The 22,359-nt window shown below is 37.8% G+C and overlaps 1 protein-coding gene across 6 annotated transcripts in view; it reads left to right on the forward strand.

Moving 5' to 3' along the window:
- The window catches only part of stxbp5a (syntaxin binding protein 5a (tomosyn)), a 104,455-nt gene that overhangs the window by 28,488 nt on the left and 53,608 nt on the right, over positions 1–22,359 (forward strand). For all 6 annotated transcript variants that reach the window (XM_017423292.3, XM_017423294.3, XM_017423296.3 and 3 more), the window contains exons 3-4: positions 18,984–19,065; positions 19,629–19,729. In XM_017423292.3, coding sequence (XP_017278781.1) covers positions 18,984–19,065; positions 19,629–19,729 — 183 coding nt within the window. The remainder of the gene's footprint in view (positions 1–18,983; positions 19,066–19,628; positions 19,730–22,359) is intronic.

The raw sequence follows: 22,359 nt of genomic DNA on the forward strand, positions 1-22,359 counted from the left end.
ACCTTTCATGCAAGAGTTTTAAACTAAGATCATCTTATCTTGAAATTTGACAGAGTTTTAGCCTTTTTGGTCATACTTTGAAGCTCATGTTACACATGCAATAGTGCAAAATCTTGCTGGATCTGTTTGTGTTCAGAATATGTTTGGAATGACTCTCAACTACTACCACACCAAATATTAACCCAATAGTTAGTCAAAAACTGAATTATTAACTACTATGTTCTGGTTATTTTGTTTGCTAAGTTTCAATTGGCAAAAACTGAAATAAAAATAACAGACCATCTATAATTACCAGAAACATGACTAATAAAAAACAGGCTCTGGGACTGTATGCTTCAATAAATTCTGGCCCTTGTGCAAATTTTTGAAATGACCTCTATGCAGTGGAGGATAAATGGCAAAAAGGCCAACTCATTGGCCCGGTGTCAGATGCATTATTTTGTGCTACTGTAAGTAAAAAGGGATGAAACCTTGTGGACATCTGGGTCTTGAATTTCTTATTTTAACATCATAAAAACACTTAAAATTTAAAAAAAAAAAAAATGTATTCTCTTCCCTCAGGAAAATGTAGTTCTGATTATAATTTTGGATTTGTGTCAATTTATCTCTTGAAAAGCCACTCACTGGCGCTTTAATTACGTAAACGAATCAGGCCAAAGTAGCTGTTTTGAATATTTCCAATTACTGCAAACATTTTTTTTAAATGATATGAAAGCTTTGAAGTTGATATGAACATCAGCCAGACAGTGACTTTGTCTTTGCACTTGTCCTTGAGCCAGCACTCATGTGGAATCCCGAATCACCCTGCACCCAGCTGATAAGTAACATGTAAAATGTGAGTGACACAAACAAGAATAAATTGTAGCAGCTCAAAACCAAACAGTTATGAATAATTCTGAATATTATAACATCTGACTTTCTAATCAGATGCAGCAACAAAAATGTACCTTTATAAACAGCAACCAAATGCAACTGTTCTTCATCGTATGAGCAGACCCCAAAATAGAAATTGACATTAGCTTTTTAACAAACTACAGTAATATTTAAATGATTCACTGGTTTTTACTGTCTCTCTGTAATAATAATTTAAAAAAAACATCTGTTGGTTTACCTTTTCTGTTCACTGTGTACCTTGTTTCTCCTTTACGAACAGGGCATCTATGAATATGCTAATCTGACCTCGCCTTCAACTTTGCCCTTCAGCGTAAAACTCTTCTAAAATTAAAAAAAAATTAAAAAACAAAAATCCCTTTCACATTGTAAAGTTTAACACTATGATTAAAATAATGATCATTGCTGCTAACTGTTTGTCTCTGAGGGCAAACCATGTTTGCTTTTCACCTGCCAGAACTTAATTAATTTTCAGAGAGACACTTGCAGAATTTCCCAGGGAGGGAGATGGTCTCGTCCCAGAAGCAGAGATGTCTTTTGCAAGTTTCCAGAACCTAAACCAATTATCCCCTCGGCAGTGACTGTTCTGACTTTCGCCCAAGATAGTTAGTGAGCCTTATCAGCCCTAATCACTACTTTATTGCTGTTAGAGCTTTACAGTTTGAGCAAAGCATTCATTTTTTTGGCACATCCTTCTTTTGCAAGTTAAGGATACATGATTATGACAAGAGTTTAGCAAAAGACTACCAAGTTAAGTGCAGGTATTGCAACAAGAGCAGGACAGAGAGAAAGTTAAATCTACTGGTTGACAGACATGCCCACTCATCGCTTGTTGGATTTGGTACCAGTTGTTGCAGCTAAACATCAGCCGGAGGGCGGATTACTACCCTGTCGTCTTAAGTCCAAGAACTGTGTATGTGAGCAGGTCAGGGAGGAAAGACATTTACGAAAAAAAAAAACCCAACAAAAACAAAAAAAACTGTTGCCGTACATGCCCCACTCGTAGTGTCTTCCAGATGAATGTTCAAAAATAAATCATAATTTATTAGTTTTGCAGCAAGACGCTGTTGTTTTTGACGGGAAAGAAAAGGCTGGGTTTTCAGGAAGCTAGAACCTGCAGGTGTGTTCTTTAGTATTTTTGATCCACTGTTGCAAAAACTTGTGTGTGTAGGAGGGGAGCATCTACTTACACAACGTTCCAACACGTTTGATTAAGACATAAGGTCTTGACTTTTCCTTGTTGAGACTTTGGGTTTATCTATGCTATTTATCAAAATGGTTTAACTGACTAATTAACTGTGACTAATCAGTATTTTGTAACTTAAGATTTTATTGATGTGTTAACAAGGATAACAACCTTTTTATAGTAGAAATAAACAAATAAGCTTAAAACAGTTTTTGTTGTTTTGAAAAATTTTGATAATACTGGTAAAGTTATAGCATGCCTAATTTTTGTGAGAAAACACAATTGTTGTTTAAATCCAAAATACCGACCCAAAAATTGTTCGCTTAGGCGCCGTGTTTCACCGTAGTCCTGCAAAGTGTGTAAAACGTAGCAATCTATGTGGTTCAGGTCATTTGACTTCACCATAACTGATCCAAGCTCACTCAGCTCTGTGCTGCATGAATTTTCAGAAGTTGTGTGAATAGTTATTTGATTCTTTTGTAACTTCAGTTCTGACTAAATGTATGAGCTAACAGCTGGTTTAAAGTAGACTGCCATCTTAAAACAACTCCAATCTCAAAAATTTCACAACACTTTATTCCAGTGCTAATTTATAGGCATTGGGATTATAAGACTATTTACATAAATATCTACAGTTTTTTTCCCAACACAAATAGCAGCAACAGCAGCTAGCTGTAGCACTTCTGTTGCAGCCTGAGTCCCTTCCAGTTGGAACATCATAATTACATCTGCTAGAGTGACCATTTATGACCAAACGGGTGACATTGCAAAGGTTTATAAAACAGCGTTTTGATAAACTTCTCGTAAATTTTTGAAACTAGTTATTTGAAGATGATAGCAATCAACACTGGCCGTGGTCTCACTCAGATTAGCCGTTAGTTTGTCAGTTCAGTCAGAATTAAGGGCAATCTACATGGGAATCTCTTTTCAGAGACCTGTCTGTTATCTGTTATATATATATATATATATATATATATATATATATATATTCAAATGAATTAATTCAGGACTTCAAAATCTAAATTAAATCACAAGATGAGTGCCAACATCTAGCCCTGTTCTGTATTGTATTTGGCTCGACTGCTTGTTGAAACGTTATCCTTTAATAGGTTTTGCATTGCTGTCGCTACAGGAAAGCTGATTTCTGTTTCAGCTGACACATAAACTTGTTTTCTCTCTGCCGAAAAGCAAGTCTTTTCTGTCCTATCCACACTTTTAGAAATATTCAGTTCTGTGAATGTCTCTTTTGCTTAATGTAGCATCTCCCCATCTCCGGATTTTTTTATTTTATATTTCTTTTTTTTACTTGCCTCTTTTTCGTTCTGACAGCCCCTCCCACACGCTGCTTCTGTCTCTTTCTGTTTTCACCTCTTCCTGCCTTTCCTCCCGCATCTCAGATTCTTTCTTATGCTTTGCATGGTTTCGCAGTAGGGATCGGCCACAAGCTGTTCGGCTGACTCGACATTTATCGTTTACCCCCCTCACTTCACTCTGCACTCCCCACCTCCTCTTACTCGTTCCCGCCTTTATTCTCTACAGCTAGTGAATTTCCAAACCTATTTAAACACATTTATTGTTATTTCTTCTCGCTCCATTCCTCCATCTGTCTCTTCTTGTTTCAGGTGTTCGGCTCGTATTTAATATGCAGTAGTTCAGAACTGAGTTACCCTGCTAAAATAGGATGATGTCTTAGGTTATTAACACCCTACTGCTGAGGAGAACTGGCCGAGCTCCAACAACAAACAATCTACATTATCCCTACAGTGAGGGGAGATCACAATTTTTCCTGTGTATCAGCATCATGGCTGTCTTCCTCACTGGCTTCGATCCAGACTAGTATTTATGAACCCAGATTATGCTACAACTGGCCACATTTTTTTTGTCCCAGCATTGAATTACACTGAAATCTACACAAGTCATTGAAGAAGATTACAGGCTTGGAAAAAAAAGAAGAAAAAGTGGTGGCTAGTTTAGTTCTATGAAATGTATTTGATGCACCAAATCCCATTTTAGTAAGGTTAAAAGTTCAGTTTCTTAATGTTTGAAACATTTCTTTTATTTCAAGTTTTGTGTCTTTGAGAATCCATCTTTTGAATAATTTTTTAGCCTGTCTGTGTGTGGTCTGTTTCCAAAATATCTCACGAACCACTGAACACATTTTAATGAAATTTGCAGGAAGTGATCATTGAATGTAAATCTACGACTAATTAACTTTTTGAGTCAACCCAATTCAATTTGGCTGCCACAGCCACATAACAGTTAATTTTTACAGATATTGTACTAAAATTTGGTTTGGTTGCTCCTGAGAGTCATTGAAAATGTGCAGAGTGCTGCTCATTGCATGAGATCTCTACTTAAAACTTTAGCATTTGTCCCCCATGTTTGTTTGTTAGATAACTAACTCATGAATCACTGAGCAAATTAAAAAAAAAAATCTTTATAACTGATTAATTTTTAGAGTCTAATTCAAGATGGCTGCCAGAGCTTATCAACATTACCTAAGACAAAAATGGTTATAACTCAGTTAGTTTTATAGATATTGAGCTAATATTTGGTGTGGTAGTAGCTGAGAGACATACCTAGCACATACTCTTGAGTGTGATATCTTGTAATATTAAATGAAAAAGCACCTAATTTTATTTTAAAGGTTTGACCAAAACTGCTGCAACTCATTTTTCAACATAAGATGATGTTAGTTTAAAACTCTGGCTTGAAAGGCAGTGAGCGATAAGCATTTTAATAGGCCTTCTGATAAACATGTTTAAACTCCAATAATGTAGCATTTGTCCACTCCTTATTTACCTGCAAACTCTCAAAACAGAACTCATTTTTATCTGACTGAGGTTTACTGCAGTGTTGAGCTATGTACCTCAGCAAATGCCTGTTGTCACGAATGTCATGTAGATGGATCTCAAAAGCAGGTAGAGGTGGGGAGATGTGTGGATCTGTGTGTGCGTCCCGGTGAGGAGGCTGATGCAGCGACCGTTATTTAGTGGCTCCAATGCAGTTTAATTGTTTCCCTGCATAATAAATCAAGTGTGTCAAGGAGGATTCTTTATACAAGCTCTGTTAAACAAATTAATCACCCGTTTGCTCAACTCCGCTTCTTCTTTTCTTGCTATGTAGCTGTGTTCAGGTGCCTGAGGATGGCTTTTACACAGGCATTTTAGTTTGGTTATGACAAGACTTGTGGGTCTTTTTTTTTGTTTGTTTTTTTTCCTCCTGTTTGTGCCACTAAAATTCATGAGGGGAGTGTGATTCTCATAGCTTCTCTCGGCTCTTTCTGTCATTGATGTATTTCATGCTGCTTGAAAGCTCCAGTGGATGAAGGGGGAAAGGAAAACAAATTAACACAAATAAGTCATGTGGGCCTCTAAGGAGCTACAATGTGTAAATCTCAAAAGCTCCAGGGGTGAGGACCTGTGTGAAGAGAGCTGATTTAGCTGGCAGCCTTGACGGGATGCTAGTCATTGCTACTGCTGTTGCTAAGCAACTATTGAAAACTGACTTCAACGTCTTTTTTTTATTTATTTTTTTGCTGAAGTTGAGATGTTTTTAAAATTTACTGACCAATCTGACCAATGTCTAGCTCAGCAAAAAAAAAAAACATCTCCCTCTTTGTTCCGAGCGTTTTTATTATCATCTAAACCAACAGAGCAATGACAGGATTGTAAAACGAAGTCCCTGGTTTTCCCAGGATTTTCTTCTGTTTGGTTTATTTATTGTTCTGTGGTCACGCTGACGACATGCACTGATCTGAGGCTTGCGGTGACCGACTGATTCTAAGTTAAGTATAGGAGTGAAGGAGTGTGGTGGCTTGTTTCATATGTCTTCATGTTGGCTCTGGGACGGACCGGTGACCTGCTCAGGATGTTTCCAGCCTCACCACAACCACATACAGGACAAATTGGGTTTGGAGGATAAATCAATAGATGTTGTTGTTTTTTAGCTGCCATATTAATATTAGCTGCATCTTCTACCAATATTTACAACTTTAAAAAAAAGAAAAAGTTCTTGCTTGTTTCAAATAAATCATCAAAGAAGATGGATGTTTGAATTTTTAGATGAAATGATAATAATTGTGTCGAAAAAAGACATCTTTTTACTAAGACTGATTTAAATTAGGTTGCAAAGGTCAAAAGAATATTTTTGTCCAAGTTAGGTTTCAAATAAGAAAAATGTATCCATTGCATGCCTGGTTTTGCATAGTGCCTGCCTTAGTGCAGGTTTTTTCTTTTTCTTTGGAGAAAAGAACTTGTATCAGCTGGCTTTAAAACTGATCATATCACTTACCTCTTGATCGGTCCAAAAGATGGTCGAGAGAAATCGATGACATAAATTTTACACGGGCCAAGTTCCAGGTAGACTGGAGCACCATGGATGGGTTTGTAATGGCTGCCAAAGCCCATGTAAAGGCAGCGTTTATACCACTTTCCCATGGTTTATTGCTGAAAAGCCTAATTTCACTCCTATCCCTCTTAGCTTCAATTCTCTGAACACTTTTTTTGCAGCGCCTTTCCACTGATCCTTCTGTTTGGGCCTTCTAACTTCCACTGCCGCGTCCCTTTCTTTAAACCGTTTGCAGATCAGTCTCTGATCTGTCTCCCCCTCCCCCCCTTCCTGGCACGATGATGTATGAGTGCCTAGCTTTGACGTCACTCTGGCCCTAACGTCATAAAAACTCATTGCTCCCAGTCTCGCTCTTTCTAGTACTTTCTCTTACAGCATCTTCCTTCGTTTTCCTCTCTTTCCTTCCCTTATCACCTTTTTTTTTTTCTTCATTATCTTTCATTGTGGTGTATCTTCAGGTTTAAAGTTCAACCATTTCTCCATCAATTTCCTTCAATGTGTTGTCAGATTTGTTTTCACCATGCATGTCCCTGTGAGAAGTTTTTCCCTTCCCTCTACTCTTGTCTCACACTTATTAAATTTATTTTTGTTTAAAGTTGTATATCTCTCTTCCCCCCTCCCCTCTTTTAATTTTGCCATCCATTTCTCTTACAAACATACAGATAATCACAAACCTGACAAGTTTCACATACGTAGGGGGTGTCTTGGCATGTAAAGTCCAGTGAGCTGGTCTGCAAGCAGCAAGCCACCCCTTCTCCAGTGTGACACTTGTCCGTGCTCTTCTGGAAAATGGAAAACCTTCGGTCTGTTTCCCACAGCTGGTTCTTCAGCAGTGTTACTTTGCCAGATGTCCAGTGACTCACCTCTGTTTGTCAGAAAAGTGGCCTGTGGCCTTTCATAGAAATAGATATATTAAAAAAGCAGTATGAAAGTGAAATATTAGTCAACTTTGACTTCCAGAATAGCACCGGAAATTTTCATTGGACTTGACAAGACATGAAGCTGACCCACTTTTTGCTTTCACTCTCTGTCTTCCTGTACTCTTGTCTTGCTGCCATCGCTGCCTCCGGCCAGTTTGTCTGCTTATATAGTTGATGCAGTGTGGTGAGAGGGATGCGGTCAGAGATAGAGAGACCTCGCTTGGCTTAAAAGGAATGAAGAATCTCTTGTCAGCAACTGTGATACATCTTCTGTGAGGCCCGTCCCATGCTGATTGAGCTGAGGCATTTAAGAGTAACTCTGGGTCGTGTTTGTTAAAATGCTGGAAAAAAAGGAACGGACAGCTGGGATGTCAGGGAGCTTCTCTTGCAAAACCATCACTGTCACTTTAAAATTCAAGAAGGGAAAGAATTCTTAAAACTCAAATGCAAGTGGTTGCCAGTTCAAAAATCAGGTGTTCATCATTTATAGCAATGTTTAGACTGGGTAATGTCAGCAATGTTATTCAACAGTAACTACATAGATGCATTTTTTTTTCAAAGGGTTTTGTACCACACAGAAGACTGCCAACAAAATGCCAACATCATCTCTCTATTGTTCATGTTGTCAAACGCTTATATTGTAGCTAAACTGATGACTCTAAGTATTTCTCTAAATTTGGCATCATGTCACACTAGAAGTGATGCAAAATGTGACACTTAAGGATCTAAATCTGTTTATCTAAACAATTCAGACAAAAACAAAATCTAAAGAATTTAAAAGAAATTCAATCAAGTCTTCTTCTGGGTGCAGTTTCTGCTGTTTAGCTGAATTGGAAAATAGTTTTCTGCTCACTCCTGAGTTACTAAGAGTATTAAACATGTCTGCAGGCTGGAAAGTTGTTTTTTTTTCATTTTGCCCTAAGCCTCATTTGTTTGTGTATTATTTAATAATTTTAAGTCACGTTTTCAAAAAGTATTTTGCAAATTCAAAATGAGCTTTTTATGAGCTTTTTTTTAGGCAGTAAATAATTAGTCTCAATAGATGACAAAGGCTCATTATTTTGCTTTGTTGCATCATATTGCATTGAAACTCAAGGTGTTGAATTAAAACTTATATTAAATAGTATCGTGATTAAAAGCAACAGAAGTTAAGGGCAGAATTGTTTTGCATTATATCTGTTGTTGCTGCCTATCTAACTTTAATGAATCTGGTTATTTGCAGTATATGGAGATGCGTATTGTATCGGCCACAGACCAGAGATGCACAACCCTACTTTACACTATAGTCGGGTTTGAGTTCCAGTCCTGGGTTGTCTGAATGGGGCCACTGATTTTAGTGTGAAAAAATGTGCTAAATTTGTTCCAAACTGCTGCATAGCTGCATGAAATTCATTTATTTATTTTTGGAGATTTAACTGCAATTTCCCCTTTTTATTAGATGAAAAAAAAAGAAAAGATAAAGTCCATTCTGCCCCACATAATTCACATTTCCTTTGGTACACAGACCACAGAAGAAGCATGCTTATGTATGAAGGTTTTAGGTTTATGTAACTCCTATAATGTAGGAGTTGCATAAATACAATTATATTAGGAGTATAATTGTAGGCATGTAAAATATTTTGTAAATATTTTACCATGTCAAAAGGCAGTGATGCGAAACAAACTCACCAAAGGGGGGGAAAAATGTTTTTCTCCATCCTGGTGTGAAATTAAAGTAAAAACACACTGCCAGAGGAAAATGGTATTTATAGGAAATGCTTTTTTGACACGGCGTGTTTAAAGGTGCCACAGGTTTACAAAAACAAATGTGAGAGCTTTCATGTCTTGGATCAAGATTAAATTACCATCAGATATTGGGAGAAGCAGGAGTGACATTCAAATAACACAAGGAGCTTATTACTGCTCAGATGAAATGGTCTTTTCTATAATTGAGATCAGTTTTGTGCGTAACTAGATCATGTGTGTCTTGTTGCTATAAGCCATTTATTGTAACAAATCTGAATCAATTTTAAACATCAGCTTTGGTCTTTCAGTATTTTTTAGATATTGTGAATTTATTCTGCATGATATTTTGATATGTGTGTGTGTTTGTGTATGTGTGTGTGTGTGTGTGTGNCCAGCTTCCTCTGCACTCCCCACCTCCTCTTACTCGTTCCCGCCTTTATTCTCTACAGCTAGTGAATTTCCAAACCTATTTAAACACATTTATTGTTATTTCTTCTCGCTCCATTCCTCCATCTGTCTCTTCTTGTTTCAGGTGTTCGGCTCGTATTTAATATGCAGTAGTTCAGAACTGAGTTACCCTGCTAAAATAGGATGATGTCTTAGGTTATTAACACCCTACTGCTGAGGAGAACTGGCCGAGCTCCAACAACAAACAATCTACATTATCCCTACAGTGAGGGGAGATCACAATTTTTCCTGTGTATCAGCATCATGGCTGTCTTCCTCACTGGCTTCGATCCAGACTAGTATTTATGAACCCAGATTATGCTACAACTGGCCACATTTTTTTTGTCCCAGCATTGAATTACACTGAAATCTACACAAGTCATTGAAGAAGATTACAGGCTTGGAAAAAAAAGAAGAAAAAGTGGTGGCTAGTTTAGTTCTATGAAATGTATTTGATGCACCAAATCCCATTTTAGTAAGGTTAAAAGTTCAGTTTCTTAATGTTTGAAACATTTCTTTTATTTCAAGTTTTGTGTCTTTGAGAATCCATCTTTTGAATAATTTTTTAGCCTGTCTGTGTGTGGTCTGTTTCCAAAATATCTCACGAACCACTGAACACATTTTAATGAAATTTGCAGGAAGTGATCATTGAATGTAAATCTACGACTAATTAACTTTTTGAGTCAACCCAATTCAATTTGGCTGCCACAGCCACATAACAGTTAATTTTTACAGATATTGTACTAAAATTTGGTTTGGTTGCTCCTGAGAGTCATTGAAAATGTGCAGAGTGCTGCTCATTGCATGAGATCTCTACTTAAAACTTTAGCATTTGTCCCCCATGTTTGTTTGTTAGATAACTAACTCATGAATCACTGAGCAAATTAAAAAAAAAAATCTTTATAACTGATTAATTTTTAGAGTCTAATTCAAGATGGCTGCCAGAGCTTATCAACATTACCTAAGACAAAAATGGTTATAACTCAGTTAGTTTTATAGATATTGAGCTAATATTTGGTGTGGTAGTAGCTGAGAGACATACCTAGCACATACTCTTGAGTGTGATATCTTGTAATATTAAATGAAAAAGCACCTAATTTTATTTTAAAGGTTTGACCAAAACTGCTGCAACTCATTTTTCAACATAAGATGATGTTAGTTTAAAACTCTGGCTTGAAAGGCAGTGAGCGATAAGCATTTTAATAGGCCTTCTGATAAACATGTTTAAACTCCAATAATGTAGCATTTGTCCACTCCTTATTTACCTGCAAACTCTCAAAACAGAACTCATTTTTATCTGACTGAGGTTTACTGCAGTGTTGAGCTATGTACCTCAGCAAATGCCTGTTGTCACGAATGTCATGTAGATGGATCTCAAAAGCAGGTAGAGGTGGGGAGATGTGTGGATCTGTGTGTGCGTCCCGGTGAGGAGGCTGATGCAGCGACCGTTATTTAGTGGCTCCAATGCAGTTTAATTGTTTCCCTGCATAATAAATCAAGTGTGTCAAGGAGGATTCTTTATACAAGCTCTGTTAAACAAATTAATCACCCGTTTGCTCAACTCCGCTTCTTCTTTTCTTGCTATGTAGCTGTGTTCAGGTGCCTGAGGATGGCTTTTACACAGGCATTTTAGTTTGGTTATGACAAGACTTGTGGGTCTTTTTTTTTGTTTGTTTTTTTTCCTCCTGTTTGTGCCACTAAAATTCATGAGGGGAGTGTGATTCTCATAGCTTCTCTCGGCTCTTTCTGTCATTGATGTATTTCATGCTGCTTGAAAGCTCCAGTGGATGAAGGGGGAAAGGAAAACAAATTAACACAAATAAGTCATGTGGGCCTCTAAGGAGCTACAATGTGTAAATCTCAAAAGCTCCAGGGGTGAGGACCTGTGTGAAGAGAGCTGATTTAGCTGGCAGCCTTGACGGGATGCTAGTCATTGCTACTGCTGTTGCTAAGCAACTATTGAAAACTGACTTCAACGTCTTTTTTTTATTTATTTTTTTGCTGAAGTTGAGATGTTTTTAAAATTTACTGACCAATCTGACCAATGTCTAGCTCAGCAAAAAAAAAAAACATCTCCCTCTTTGTTCCGAGCGTTTTTATTATCATCTAAACCAACAGAGCAATGACAGGATTGTAAAACGAAGTCCCTGGTTTTCCCAGGATTTTCTTCTGTTTGGTTTATTTATTGTTCTGTGGTCACGCTGACGACATGCACTGATCTGAGGCTTGCGGTGACCGACTGATTCTAAGTTAAGTATAGGAGTGAAGGAGTGTGGTGGCTTGTTTCATATGTCTTCATGTTGGCTCTGGGACGGACCGGTGACCTGCTCAGGATGTTTCCAGCCTCACCACAACCACATACAGGACAAATTGGGTTTGGAGGATAAATCAATAGATGTTGTTGTTTTTTAGCTGCCATATTAATATTAGCTGCATCTTCTACCAATATTTACAACTTTAAAAAAAAGAAAAAGTTCTTGCTTGTTTCAAATAAATCATCAAAGAAGATGGATGTTTGAATTTTTAGATGAAATGATAATAATTGTGTCGAAAAAAGACATCTTTTTACTAAGACTGATTTAAATTAGGTTGCAAAGGTCAAAAGAATATTTTTGTCCAAGTTAGGTTTCAAATAAGAAAAATGTATCCATTGCATGCCTGGTTTTGCATAGTGCCTGCCTTAGTGCAGGTTTTTTCTTTTTCTTTGGAGAAAAGAACTTGTATCAGCTGGCTTTAAAACTGATCATATCACTTACCTCTTGATCGGTCCAAAAGATGGTCGAGAGAAATCGATGACATAAATTTTACACGGGCCAAGTTCCAGGTAGACTGGAGCACCATGGATGGGTTTGTAATGGCTGCCAAAGCCCATGTAAAGGCAGCGTTTATACCACTTTCCCATGGTTTATTGCTGAAAAGCCTAATTTCACTCCTATCCCTCTTAGCTTCAATTCTCTGAACACTTTTTTTGCAGCGCCTTTCCACTGATCCTTCTGTTTGGGCCTTCTAACTTCCACTGCCGCGTCCCTTTCTTTAAACCGTTTGCAGATCAGTCTCTGATCTGTCTCCCCCTCCCCCCCTTCCTGGCACGATGATGTATGAGTGCCTAGCTTTGACGTCACTCTGGCCCTAACGTCATAAAAACTCATTGCTCCCAGTCTCGCTCTTTCTAGTACTTTCTCTTACAGCATCTTCCTTCGTTTTCCTCTCTTTCCTTCCCTTATCACCTTTTTTTTTTTCTTCATTATCTTTCATTGTGGTGTATCTTCAGGTTTAAAGTTCAACCATTTCTCCATCAATTTCCTTCAATGTGTTGTCAGATTTGTTTTCACCATGCATGTCCCTGTGAGAAGTTTTTCCCTTCCCTCTACTCTTGTCTCACACTTATTAAATTTATTTTTGTTTAAAGTTGTATATCTCTCTTCCCCCCTCCCCTCTTTTAATTTTGCCATCCATTTCTCTTACAAACATACAGATAATCACAAACCTGACAAGTTTCACATACGTAGGGGGTGTCTTGGCATGTAAAGTCCAGTGAGCTGGTCTGCAAGCAGCAAGCCACCCCTTCTCCAGTGTGACACTTGTCCGTGCTCTTCTGGAAAATGGAAAACCTTCGGTCTGTTTCCCACAGCTGGTTCTTCAGCAGTGTTACTTTGCCAGATGTCCAGTGACTCACCTCTGTTTGTCAGAAAAGTGGCCTGTGGCCTTTCATAGAAATAGATATATTAAAAAAGCAGTATGAAAGTGAAATATTAGTCAACTTTGACTTCCAGAATAGCACCGGAAATTTTCATTGGACTTGACAAGACATGAAGCTGACCCACTTTTTGCTTTCACTCTCTGTCTTCCTGTACTCTTGTCTTGCTGCCATCGCTGCCTCCGGCCAGTTTGTCTGCTTATATAGTTGATGCAGTGTGGTGAGAGGGATGCGGTCAGAGATAGAGAGACCTCGCTTGGCTTAAAAGGAATGAAGAATCTCTTGTCAGCAACTGTGATACATCTTCTGTGAGGCCCGTCCCATGCTGATTGAGCTGAGGCATTTAAGAGTAACTCTGGGTCGTGTTTGTTAAAATGCTGGAAAAAAAGGAACGGACAGCTGGGATGTCAGGGAGCTTCTCTTGCAAAACCATCACTGTCACTTTAAAATTCAAGAAGGGAAAGAATTCTTAAAACTCAAATGCAAGTGGTTGCCAGTTCAAAAATCAGGTGTTCATCATTTATAGCAATGTTTAGACTGGGTAATGTCAGCAATGTTATTCAACAGTAACTACATAGATGCATTTTTTTTTCAAAGGGTTTTGTACCACACAGAAGACTGCCAACAAAATGCCAACATCATCTCTCTATTGTTCATGTTGTCAAACGCTTATATTGTAGCTAAACTGATGACTCTAAGTATTTCTCTAAATTTGGCATCATGTCACACTAGAAGTGATGCAAAATGTGACACTTAAGGATCTAAATCTGTTTATCTAAACAATTCAGACAAAAACAAAATCTAAAGAATTTAAAAGAAATTCAATCAAGTCTTCTTCTGGGTGCAGTTTCTGCTGTTTAGCTGAATTGGAAAATAGTTTTCTGCTCACTCCTGAGTTACTAAGAGTATTAAACATGTCTGCAGGCTGGAAAGTTGTTTTTTTTTCATTTTGCCCTAAGCCTCATTTGTTTGTGTATTATTTAATAATTTTAAGTCACGTTTTCAAAAAGTATTTTGCAAATTCAAAATGAGCTTTTTATGAGCTTTTTTTTAGGCAGTAAATAATTAGTCTCAATAGATGACAAAGGCTCATTATTTTGCTTTGTTGCATCATATTGCATTGAAACTCAAGGTGTTGAATTAAAACTTATATTAAATAGTATCGTGATTAAAAGCAACAGAAGTTAAGGGCAGAATTGTTTTGCATTATATCTGTTGTTGCTGCCTATCTAACTTTAATGAATCTGGTTATTTGCAGTATATGGAGATGCGTATTGTATCGGCCACAGACCAGAGATGCACAACCCTACTTTACACTATAGTCGGGTTTGAGTTCCAGTCCTGGGTTGTCTGAATGGGGCCACTGATTTTAGTGTGAAAAAATGTGCTAAATTTGTTCCAAACTGCTGCATAGCTGCATGAAATTCATTTATTTATTTTTGGAGATTTAACTGCAATTTCCCCTTTTTATTAGATGAAAAAAAAAGAAAAGATAAAGTCCATTCTGCCCCACATAATTCACATTTCCTTTGGTACACAGACCACAGAAGAAGCATGCTTATGTATGAAGGTTTTAGGTTTATGTAACTCCTATAATGTAGGAGTTGCATAAATACAATTATATTAGGAGTATAATTGTAGGCATGTAAAATATTTTGTAAATATTTTACCATGTCAAAAGGCAGTGATGCGAAACAAACTCACCAAAGGGGGGGAAAAATGTTTTTCTCCATCCTGGTGTGAAATTAAAGTAAAAACACACTGCCAGAGGAAAATGGTATTTATAGGAAATGCTTTTTTGACACGGCGTGTTTAAAGGTGCCACAGGTTTACAAAAACAAATGTGAGAGCTTTCATGTCTTGGATCAAGATTAAATTACCATCAGATATTGGGAGAAGCAGGAGTGACATTCAAATAACACAAGGAGCTTATTACTGCTCAGATGAAATGGTCTTTTCTATAATTGAGATCAGTTTTGTGCGTAACTAGATCATGTGTGTCTTGTTGCTATAAGCCATTTATTGTAACAAATCTGAATCAATTTTAAACATCAGCTTTGGTCTTTCAGTATTTTTTAGATATTGTGAATTTATTCTGCATGATATTTTGATATGTGTGTGTGTTTGTGTATGTGTGTGTGTGTGTGTGTGTGCTCCAGGATAATGAGATTATGGGATGGCTGGCTCCCTTCAAATAGAAGGCAAAATGAGCAGTTTAAAAAGCACAACCTTAAATCCTTTCCTTCGTCTTTCTGAGCCCCTGAAAGATTTGGTTGCCAGGCAACAATGCGACAGAGCTTTCAATTAAGTCACTTTGAGTTAGCTAGGCTGTTCTGTCGTTGGGTCCAAAACATCCTGACCAACTATAAACTTGCACTGGTGTATTTGTACTCATTAATCTTCTGTTCAGAGATGATGGATACATTCTACACAGAGAACTAAGCCTATAACATCCATGTTGCACCACACTGTTATTTACATAAAATTCTTTGGGTATTTACAAGCACAAACGGTGGCTGCAGCAGCTAGCCATAGCACTTCCTGTGCAGTCTTGGGCACTCTCTGCAGGAATATCATATGTCTGCAGAAATAACTGTGTAATTTTAAATTGACTGCATTGTAAAGATTTTTTAAAAATTTCTCAACGAAACAGTGTTCATTTTACTAACGTTGTTTAAAAACCACGTCAAGAGTTTGTTTTAGTGTTACTGATGTTCATAAGAAGTGCCTACACTATAGTCTACGCATAGATGATGGTCGCCACAGACTTGCTGTTGTTTCAGTGTGTTGTTTGGTGACAGTAAGTCAGAAGATCATATTACTGTTCATGTACAATCGCATTAAAATTCTCTGTTCCCTCTTTGACCTTGAAAACTGTACAGAAAAGCAATGTTTTAGTTGCATGTCAGCATCCCTCTCTGAGTCAGTGCCAGTTAAGCCAGGAGAATCTCCTGAAGGATAGCTGATTTAGTAAGTCAAATGGAGAAAACTACAGGGTCCTATTGTCTCATCCACAGGGAGTCACAGTGATGTGGTGCGTGCTGATGAGCTTTTTGCCTCTCTGTTAGTCAGATGATTTTTTTTTAAATTCATTAATTTGTGAAAGAAGCTGTAAACTTTAAACGTTCTGAGCAGCAGTGATCTTCTTTGACTGTATACTTCATCCAAACAACAACATCATCATGCAGTCCCTTTGATAGCAGAAAAGGTTGTTCTTATGCTTCTTTTTCAAGCTGATTAATTAGAAACATGCAAACACCATTGGGACAGTGGACAGACCTGTCGGAGGACAATATTGTGCATGAGGAAAGAAACACAAGTATGAGCCTCAAACATTTATCCACCATTTTTCTACCATCTTTTAGACAGTTATTATGCATTCCATTAAAACGGTTAACTTTTCACTCTAACAAATTATTCTTATATATTCAGGTGTCAGTAATTTCTGTTTGTCACTGCGTTCACACTCCAGCTGGGTTCATTCAGGGTCAGGGAGGCAGCTGGTCGCCACAAGAACTTCCAATCTTTTTCGTCTGAGCTGTCCACACGACTCTGTTTTAAAGCTTTGATTGTTGCTGACTTGGTTGCACCCTCCTGGTCTCACAGTTCAAGTCTCTACAGCTCCCCTGAGGGTATAGTGGTCTTAATCCAATAGAGCTGGAAGATTTCTTTTTTTCTTTTTTCTGGGCCAAGGCATCACTGGTGCAGAGATTTAATCCTTCAATTGCTGCCTCAAGGGAAGGAAGCAAAACTTAATTCACCTAAAAAGCCTAAAAGGAGGTTTTAAGAAGTGTAGAAGCTGCTTTAACTTTGATTTCTGACTGGAGCTTGGGTAGGTTGTGCTCTGCTGTGAATTCAGACTGATTACAGGTTCTCTCTTCCAGTCTTTCTGAGGAAAACCTATATTTCACACCTTTATTTGGTTATTATTTAAACAGGATTATTTTTCGTGCTATTAGTAATTTAAGGTAATAAGTTCATCCTTTTGTATTATTTTCTCCTGTTTTATATGTGCATGATGATGTTAAAAAGGTTCTCTTATGGCTGGCAAATCTGTACTTTTTGTGCAAATACGTTGCAGCTGGATACACAATATGCTGTATATATGGCCACATGTGGAACACACAGCTGCTTCATATTCTTTGACAAACTGATTAGCAGTGCTGTTCTTAAATAGTTAAAGTTTAATGTGAACCCGAGGACAGATTCCCAGCCCTCACTTTAGTCCTGATGCTGTTGGGCAGAATGAATGAAGCTTAGCCATTCACTTTCCTCAAAAAGAGAAACTTATTTTGTCACTTTTGTCGTCTTTTCCCAACTGCCGTGCCTCTGCTTTTTCTCACTCGGCTCTGCATCTTTTATTGGACTTGTCAATCTCACTGTTACTATATTCTCTCCTGCAGATTTTCTCTCTGCTGTTATTTTTGGTTTTGTTCTCATCATAGCTGCCTCTGCGCTGATCTAGTCTCTAAATATTTGAATGTCTGACCACTCATTTTTATTTTCTCCTCCTTAAGCCTGTTAAAAAAGAGTGGGTATCAGTTTCCTGTCCCAACAGTTGTTTGACCACTGTTACCTTTTATCCTTTGACTTGTTGACTTTTACTTCTCTAATGCGTCTCTCCATATAACTGCAGATCCCAGTGTCCATTTAGTATATTCTTTAACATGTTTTAGCCTTGGTACCCAGATTCCAACCAAGACCATTATCTGTTTAAATGTTGCCCACTGTAGCCCAGTTAGACTGACATTTCTAGTTTATTGTTATTGTGCGTATAATGAGAGAGAGATTTATTTAAACAATCCTTATATGGCCTCCCTGGATCTCTCTGAGAGTAACAACAATGATGCTTATATTTTCTAGTTAACTCCGAGGCAGTAATTGGAGACAGTTAATACAACATTGCACATAGATATTGTAGTCACAAGCAAGCATGTTTTCATAACGCTGGTTGATATTTTACTCCATTTAGGTTTCTCTGGGACACTGTGGCCTTGACTAATCACTGCATTGATAAGCATGACTTCAGCTGAATGTTGAAAGCTAGTGTAGAGACCAAACATTTCAAATGAAGCTAAAGAATTTCTGATGATCATCTATTGACATAATTTGCTGTGGTTGTGACTAACTTGAATATGACCTGAACTGGTCTCTGGAAATTGATTATTAGTACTTGCTGTTGACATTGTTAGTTAGGCCTAAAAGGCTATAAAACTTTTTTTTGTTGATTTAGTGGTGTAATAGCAGTCTTACCAGAGAAAGATGCTTCTTTTCCTTTTCTATTGTTATGACCAAGCTTTTGCCCTCTTTGAACAACACAAGTGGGACTCATGTACAAGTGATGGGCTATCTGTAATATCAGAGTGAGTTGACCTCAAGGCTTTCCTCTTGTAAGGAAGCCCATACCTGCTGAACCAAAAGCCCATCATTACCAGAGTGATAATACTTAGATTCTTGTTTTACTAAGATAACAGATCTACTGGTCTCAGGTCTCTTTGAAAGTCTAATTATCTTGACTTCACTGTGTTAGATTGTAGTTTTCTAAGGTTAAGTAATTTCTTTTTAACAATTGCTATTGACCTACTATGGCAATTGTTAATGATAGTTATTTGTATAACAAAAACCAACTAAAACAATCAGGATTTTGAGTTAATTCTGCCAAGACAGTTGTTCATAATTTTGCATTTGGGAACAAAGAAAATCGTGCTCGTGATTGGTTTGGTGACAAACTTTTGTGACTGAATATACCTTGACCGAGATCCTTCAGGTTTGGTCGTCCAGGAGTGGAGTGCTACTGTCAGCATGAAAGTGGAGCGGCCATCATCCAGCTACAGTTTCTCATCAATGAGGTAGGTTACATGTCATTAGATTCTTGAAAGTGGTGGTTTTGTGTTTTATTTGTAGTTAAAGGAATAGTTTGTGTTTTCTGAAGTGGGGTTAAGTGGAAAAGGGGTCCTTGTATTAAAATGGTTAAATGTAAGCCAGTGGCATAAAATACCTCCAGGCCTTTCTATGTCACTTAAAAACAACCTGGTTATGTTTTGAATCATATTTGAGATGTGCAGAATTTCAATTTCTGTGTGTGTGTGTGTGTGTTAGCGTCTGTGTGACTGTGACTCAGCAGCTCAAACAAACCCTCAGGGAGATGGAGATGATTTTTAGTGCCTCCTACATGCTCACATACACTTTTATACATCTTGTGAATCATCCTCGTTACCTGGGTGAAGCTGCCAGGGAATGCAGTGTGACTAATGCATGTCATGTTCGCAGGGAAAATGTGCCGTCTGAAGACGTGTTTAAAAAAAAAATCTATTGCTGCAGCCTCATGTATTCAGTAAAGTTGCATGTTTATTGGGAGCGTTTTATTTTGTTAAGCAAATGAAATGAAACAGCCATGTTTGTGCAATGACAGGGAGCGCTGGTGAGTGCTTTGGCTGACGACAGTGTTCATTTGTGGAACCTGAGGCAGAAGAGACCAGCAGTCCTCCATTCCCTCAAGTTCAACAAAGAGAGGTAAAGTGTTTACAATAATCTACAACCATAGTGACAATCAAGACCTCTGCTTTCCTCAGTTGTTTCTTTCTGTGCTAAATGATCTGGTGTAATATGAACTGTGACACTCTGAGCAGGGTCAGAATCACAATTTGCTGCCTGTGTCAACTGTTAGCTTTTTTTTTTTCACTCATACAATATCAGACATTTCATTTGGCAAATGTGTTTTTGCGCCTAGAAGAACCATTCACAGGGCAAAGAAGGTGGCAGAGAGGCCAATTCTCTTGTTTTCTGTCTCTCTCTCTCTCTCTCTGTGGGTTTGTTCCTGCTGGTCTTTAAACGGTCTTTATTTGGGTCATTTCCTCTGCCTTTGAGGATTTCCCATGACTGGGACACAGGTGTGAGCCTACTCCAAACAGCTGAAGGTTTCCACCAAAAGCTTGCCGCACACACACACACGAACACAAACAAGAAACATGAGTGGTGTGTGATATTAAAGCTCCTATTTAAATTTAGTCTGATTTTTTGTTAAACTAAAAAGATTAGAGAAAACTATTCATCTTTTTTAGTATGTACAGCTGAAGGTGATGCCCTCAAACTAATAAAGCTGACACTTTTAAGCCCTTAATTTGAATGAATAAGATAACAGATCAGTTACATGGAAACATTAATTAGACCACTGCAGATTCACATCTTTAAATTCATAATATAGGAGTCAAGGGTTGCAGATTGGGACCAAATGAGCCAATTTTTTTTACTATTTAAGTGTGTGCAATCATTAAGCTGTAAAGAGCTTTTTAAGGACTATAGGAAAAAAAAAGACTGCCGCTGCATCTGCGCAGATATTTTTAAAAGATCCCTGCATTTTTCTTGAACAAATCTTTTATTCCTGCAGTTTTTTAAAACAACCAAGCACTTGTCAAAGGAAGCTCTGTAATATTGTTTGATTCATTCAGTTTCACTCAGATCTTTTAATAAATTTCTTCTTATATTGTAAAAGAAACTGACTTTGACAACCTCAGTGCAATAAGAACTCCACACACCTGCTGTGGTTGTTAAGAGATCAGGGACCACAGGCTTGGAACCCCAGCTTTAGGTGACCAGCAATTTATTCCTAGATTTTTTTTGCCTTTAAAACTAAAACTAGTACATTTATTTTGCAGACAGTTCAATACTATAAAGTGTGGCTTGTAAAATGGATCCCTTACTTTGTAAATTACAAATGTGAACTGTTCCTGAAAACAAAATGAGCACCTTAACATTAACTTCCCAATTTCCTCCAGCGTCAAATACAATCAGTCTTGTTTTTTCTGAAGTAAATGCTGTTTACGTTTGAAGATGCAAGTTAAGAATCACCTCACCTCGAGGAAGTTTGTGTCCACTGTCTCCTCCAATCACAAATGTACTGAGGACCCTTCAGAGCCAATCATATCATTTGCCAGTGATTTGCCTCAGCGAAGACTTGTGAAAGGGTTAAACGTCACAACCAATCATCTTTGACAGAGCTGATGTGATGGACAGGTGGCCAGCAGCAGTTTTTAGGGCGGATTGTGTTCTTGAGGAAGCGCTTGACCGCTTCTGACATTTAGTAAGCATTTTGAACGCAGTGACCTCGAGTCACAGGAGAGAGGAGAGGAGTACTGTGTTGCTTAAGAGATGTCAAAATGGGAAGGACAAGCAACAAAGTCACTTTGACACATTTAGGATGGACGGAGGAAAGAGAAAAGTTAAAGTACAACAGTCAGAAAATTTGAGTAGAGAAAGGAAAAACAGCTTGGGAGCCTTAGAAAAGCAGTGACACATCAGCTTCGCATCTGAACATCTTTACAGCTTTCAGATGGTTTAGAAATGTACAGGAAACAGATCAGTGGTCCTAAAATGGATCCTTGTAGTACACCCATTTTGAAAAGTTTATTCTATCCTGTCAGCTTTGATGCAGATGTTTTTTTTTCTTCTTTTTTTCTTTCAAATATGCATTGAACCAATAAGAAGCTTGTTTGGGCCGGATGAGCCAGTGTGAGAGCTTGATCTCAGCATCCGGCCTTTAACAGGCAACAATTTTATCTTAAGGCTTTTTTTGTCACACAAGAAGCTTTTTGGATTTCTCTTAAAAACTGACATTGTTTTTCTTTAGGTTTAGATTTTTTTCTTATATGACAAAGGAGTGTCCATGTTTCTTTGTATATTGTTTGCACTGAGTCCAAACAGACTAGTTGTCTGTATTTTATGTGTATCACCTAATGAATGCTATTTTCAGACACATAGAACATGTCATTAGACACGGATTGTTACACACAGTAGCTGGAATGTGCACATCTAGGAGGTATGTGAAATTAAAATCTGCTGTCTGAGCATAGATATGTAGTGGATTTTGTGTAGTTTCACATTTTGTAGGTTTGGGCTTCAACCTGTGGTGATTTGCGTTATCGCTGTGTTAGACTTGCATTTTGGACATGCATTGATGCGTGCCATAGAAACTCAGAGTGGCTTTGCTGAGCTCTCCAGGCCTCTTAAGATGCTGACAAGGAGTAAACAGGTACATAAATGCATGAAGGTTAATGCATTTGAATAATGACATTACAGATTACTTCATGTGTTACAAGCTCACAGCTTTGATGTGAATGCATCAACTACATGTTTTAAGAATTTTC

Source organism: Kryptolebias marmoratus, linkage group LG19 (genome assembly GCF_001649575.2).
Source record: "Kryptolebias marmoratus isolate JLee-2015 linkage group LG19, ASM164957v2, whole genome shotgun sequence".
Classification (NCBI taxonomy): domain Eukaryota; kingdom Metazoa; phylum Chordata; class Actinopteri; order Cyprinodontiformes; family Rivulidae; genus Kryptolebias; species Kryptolebias marmoratus.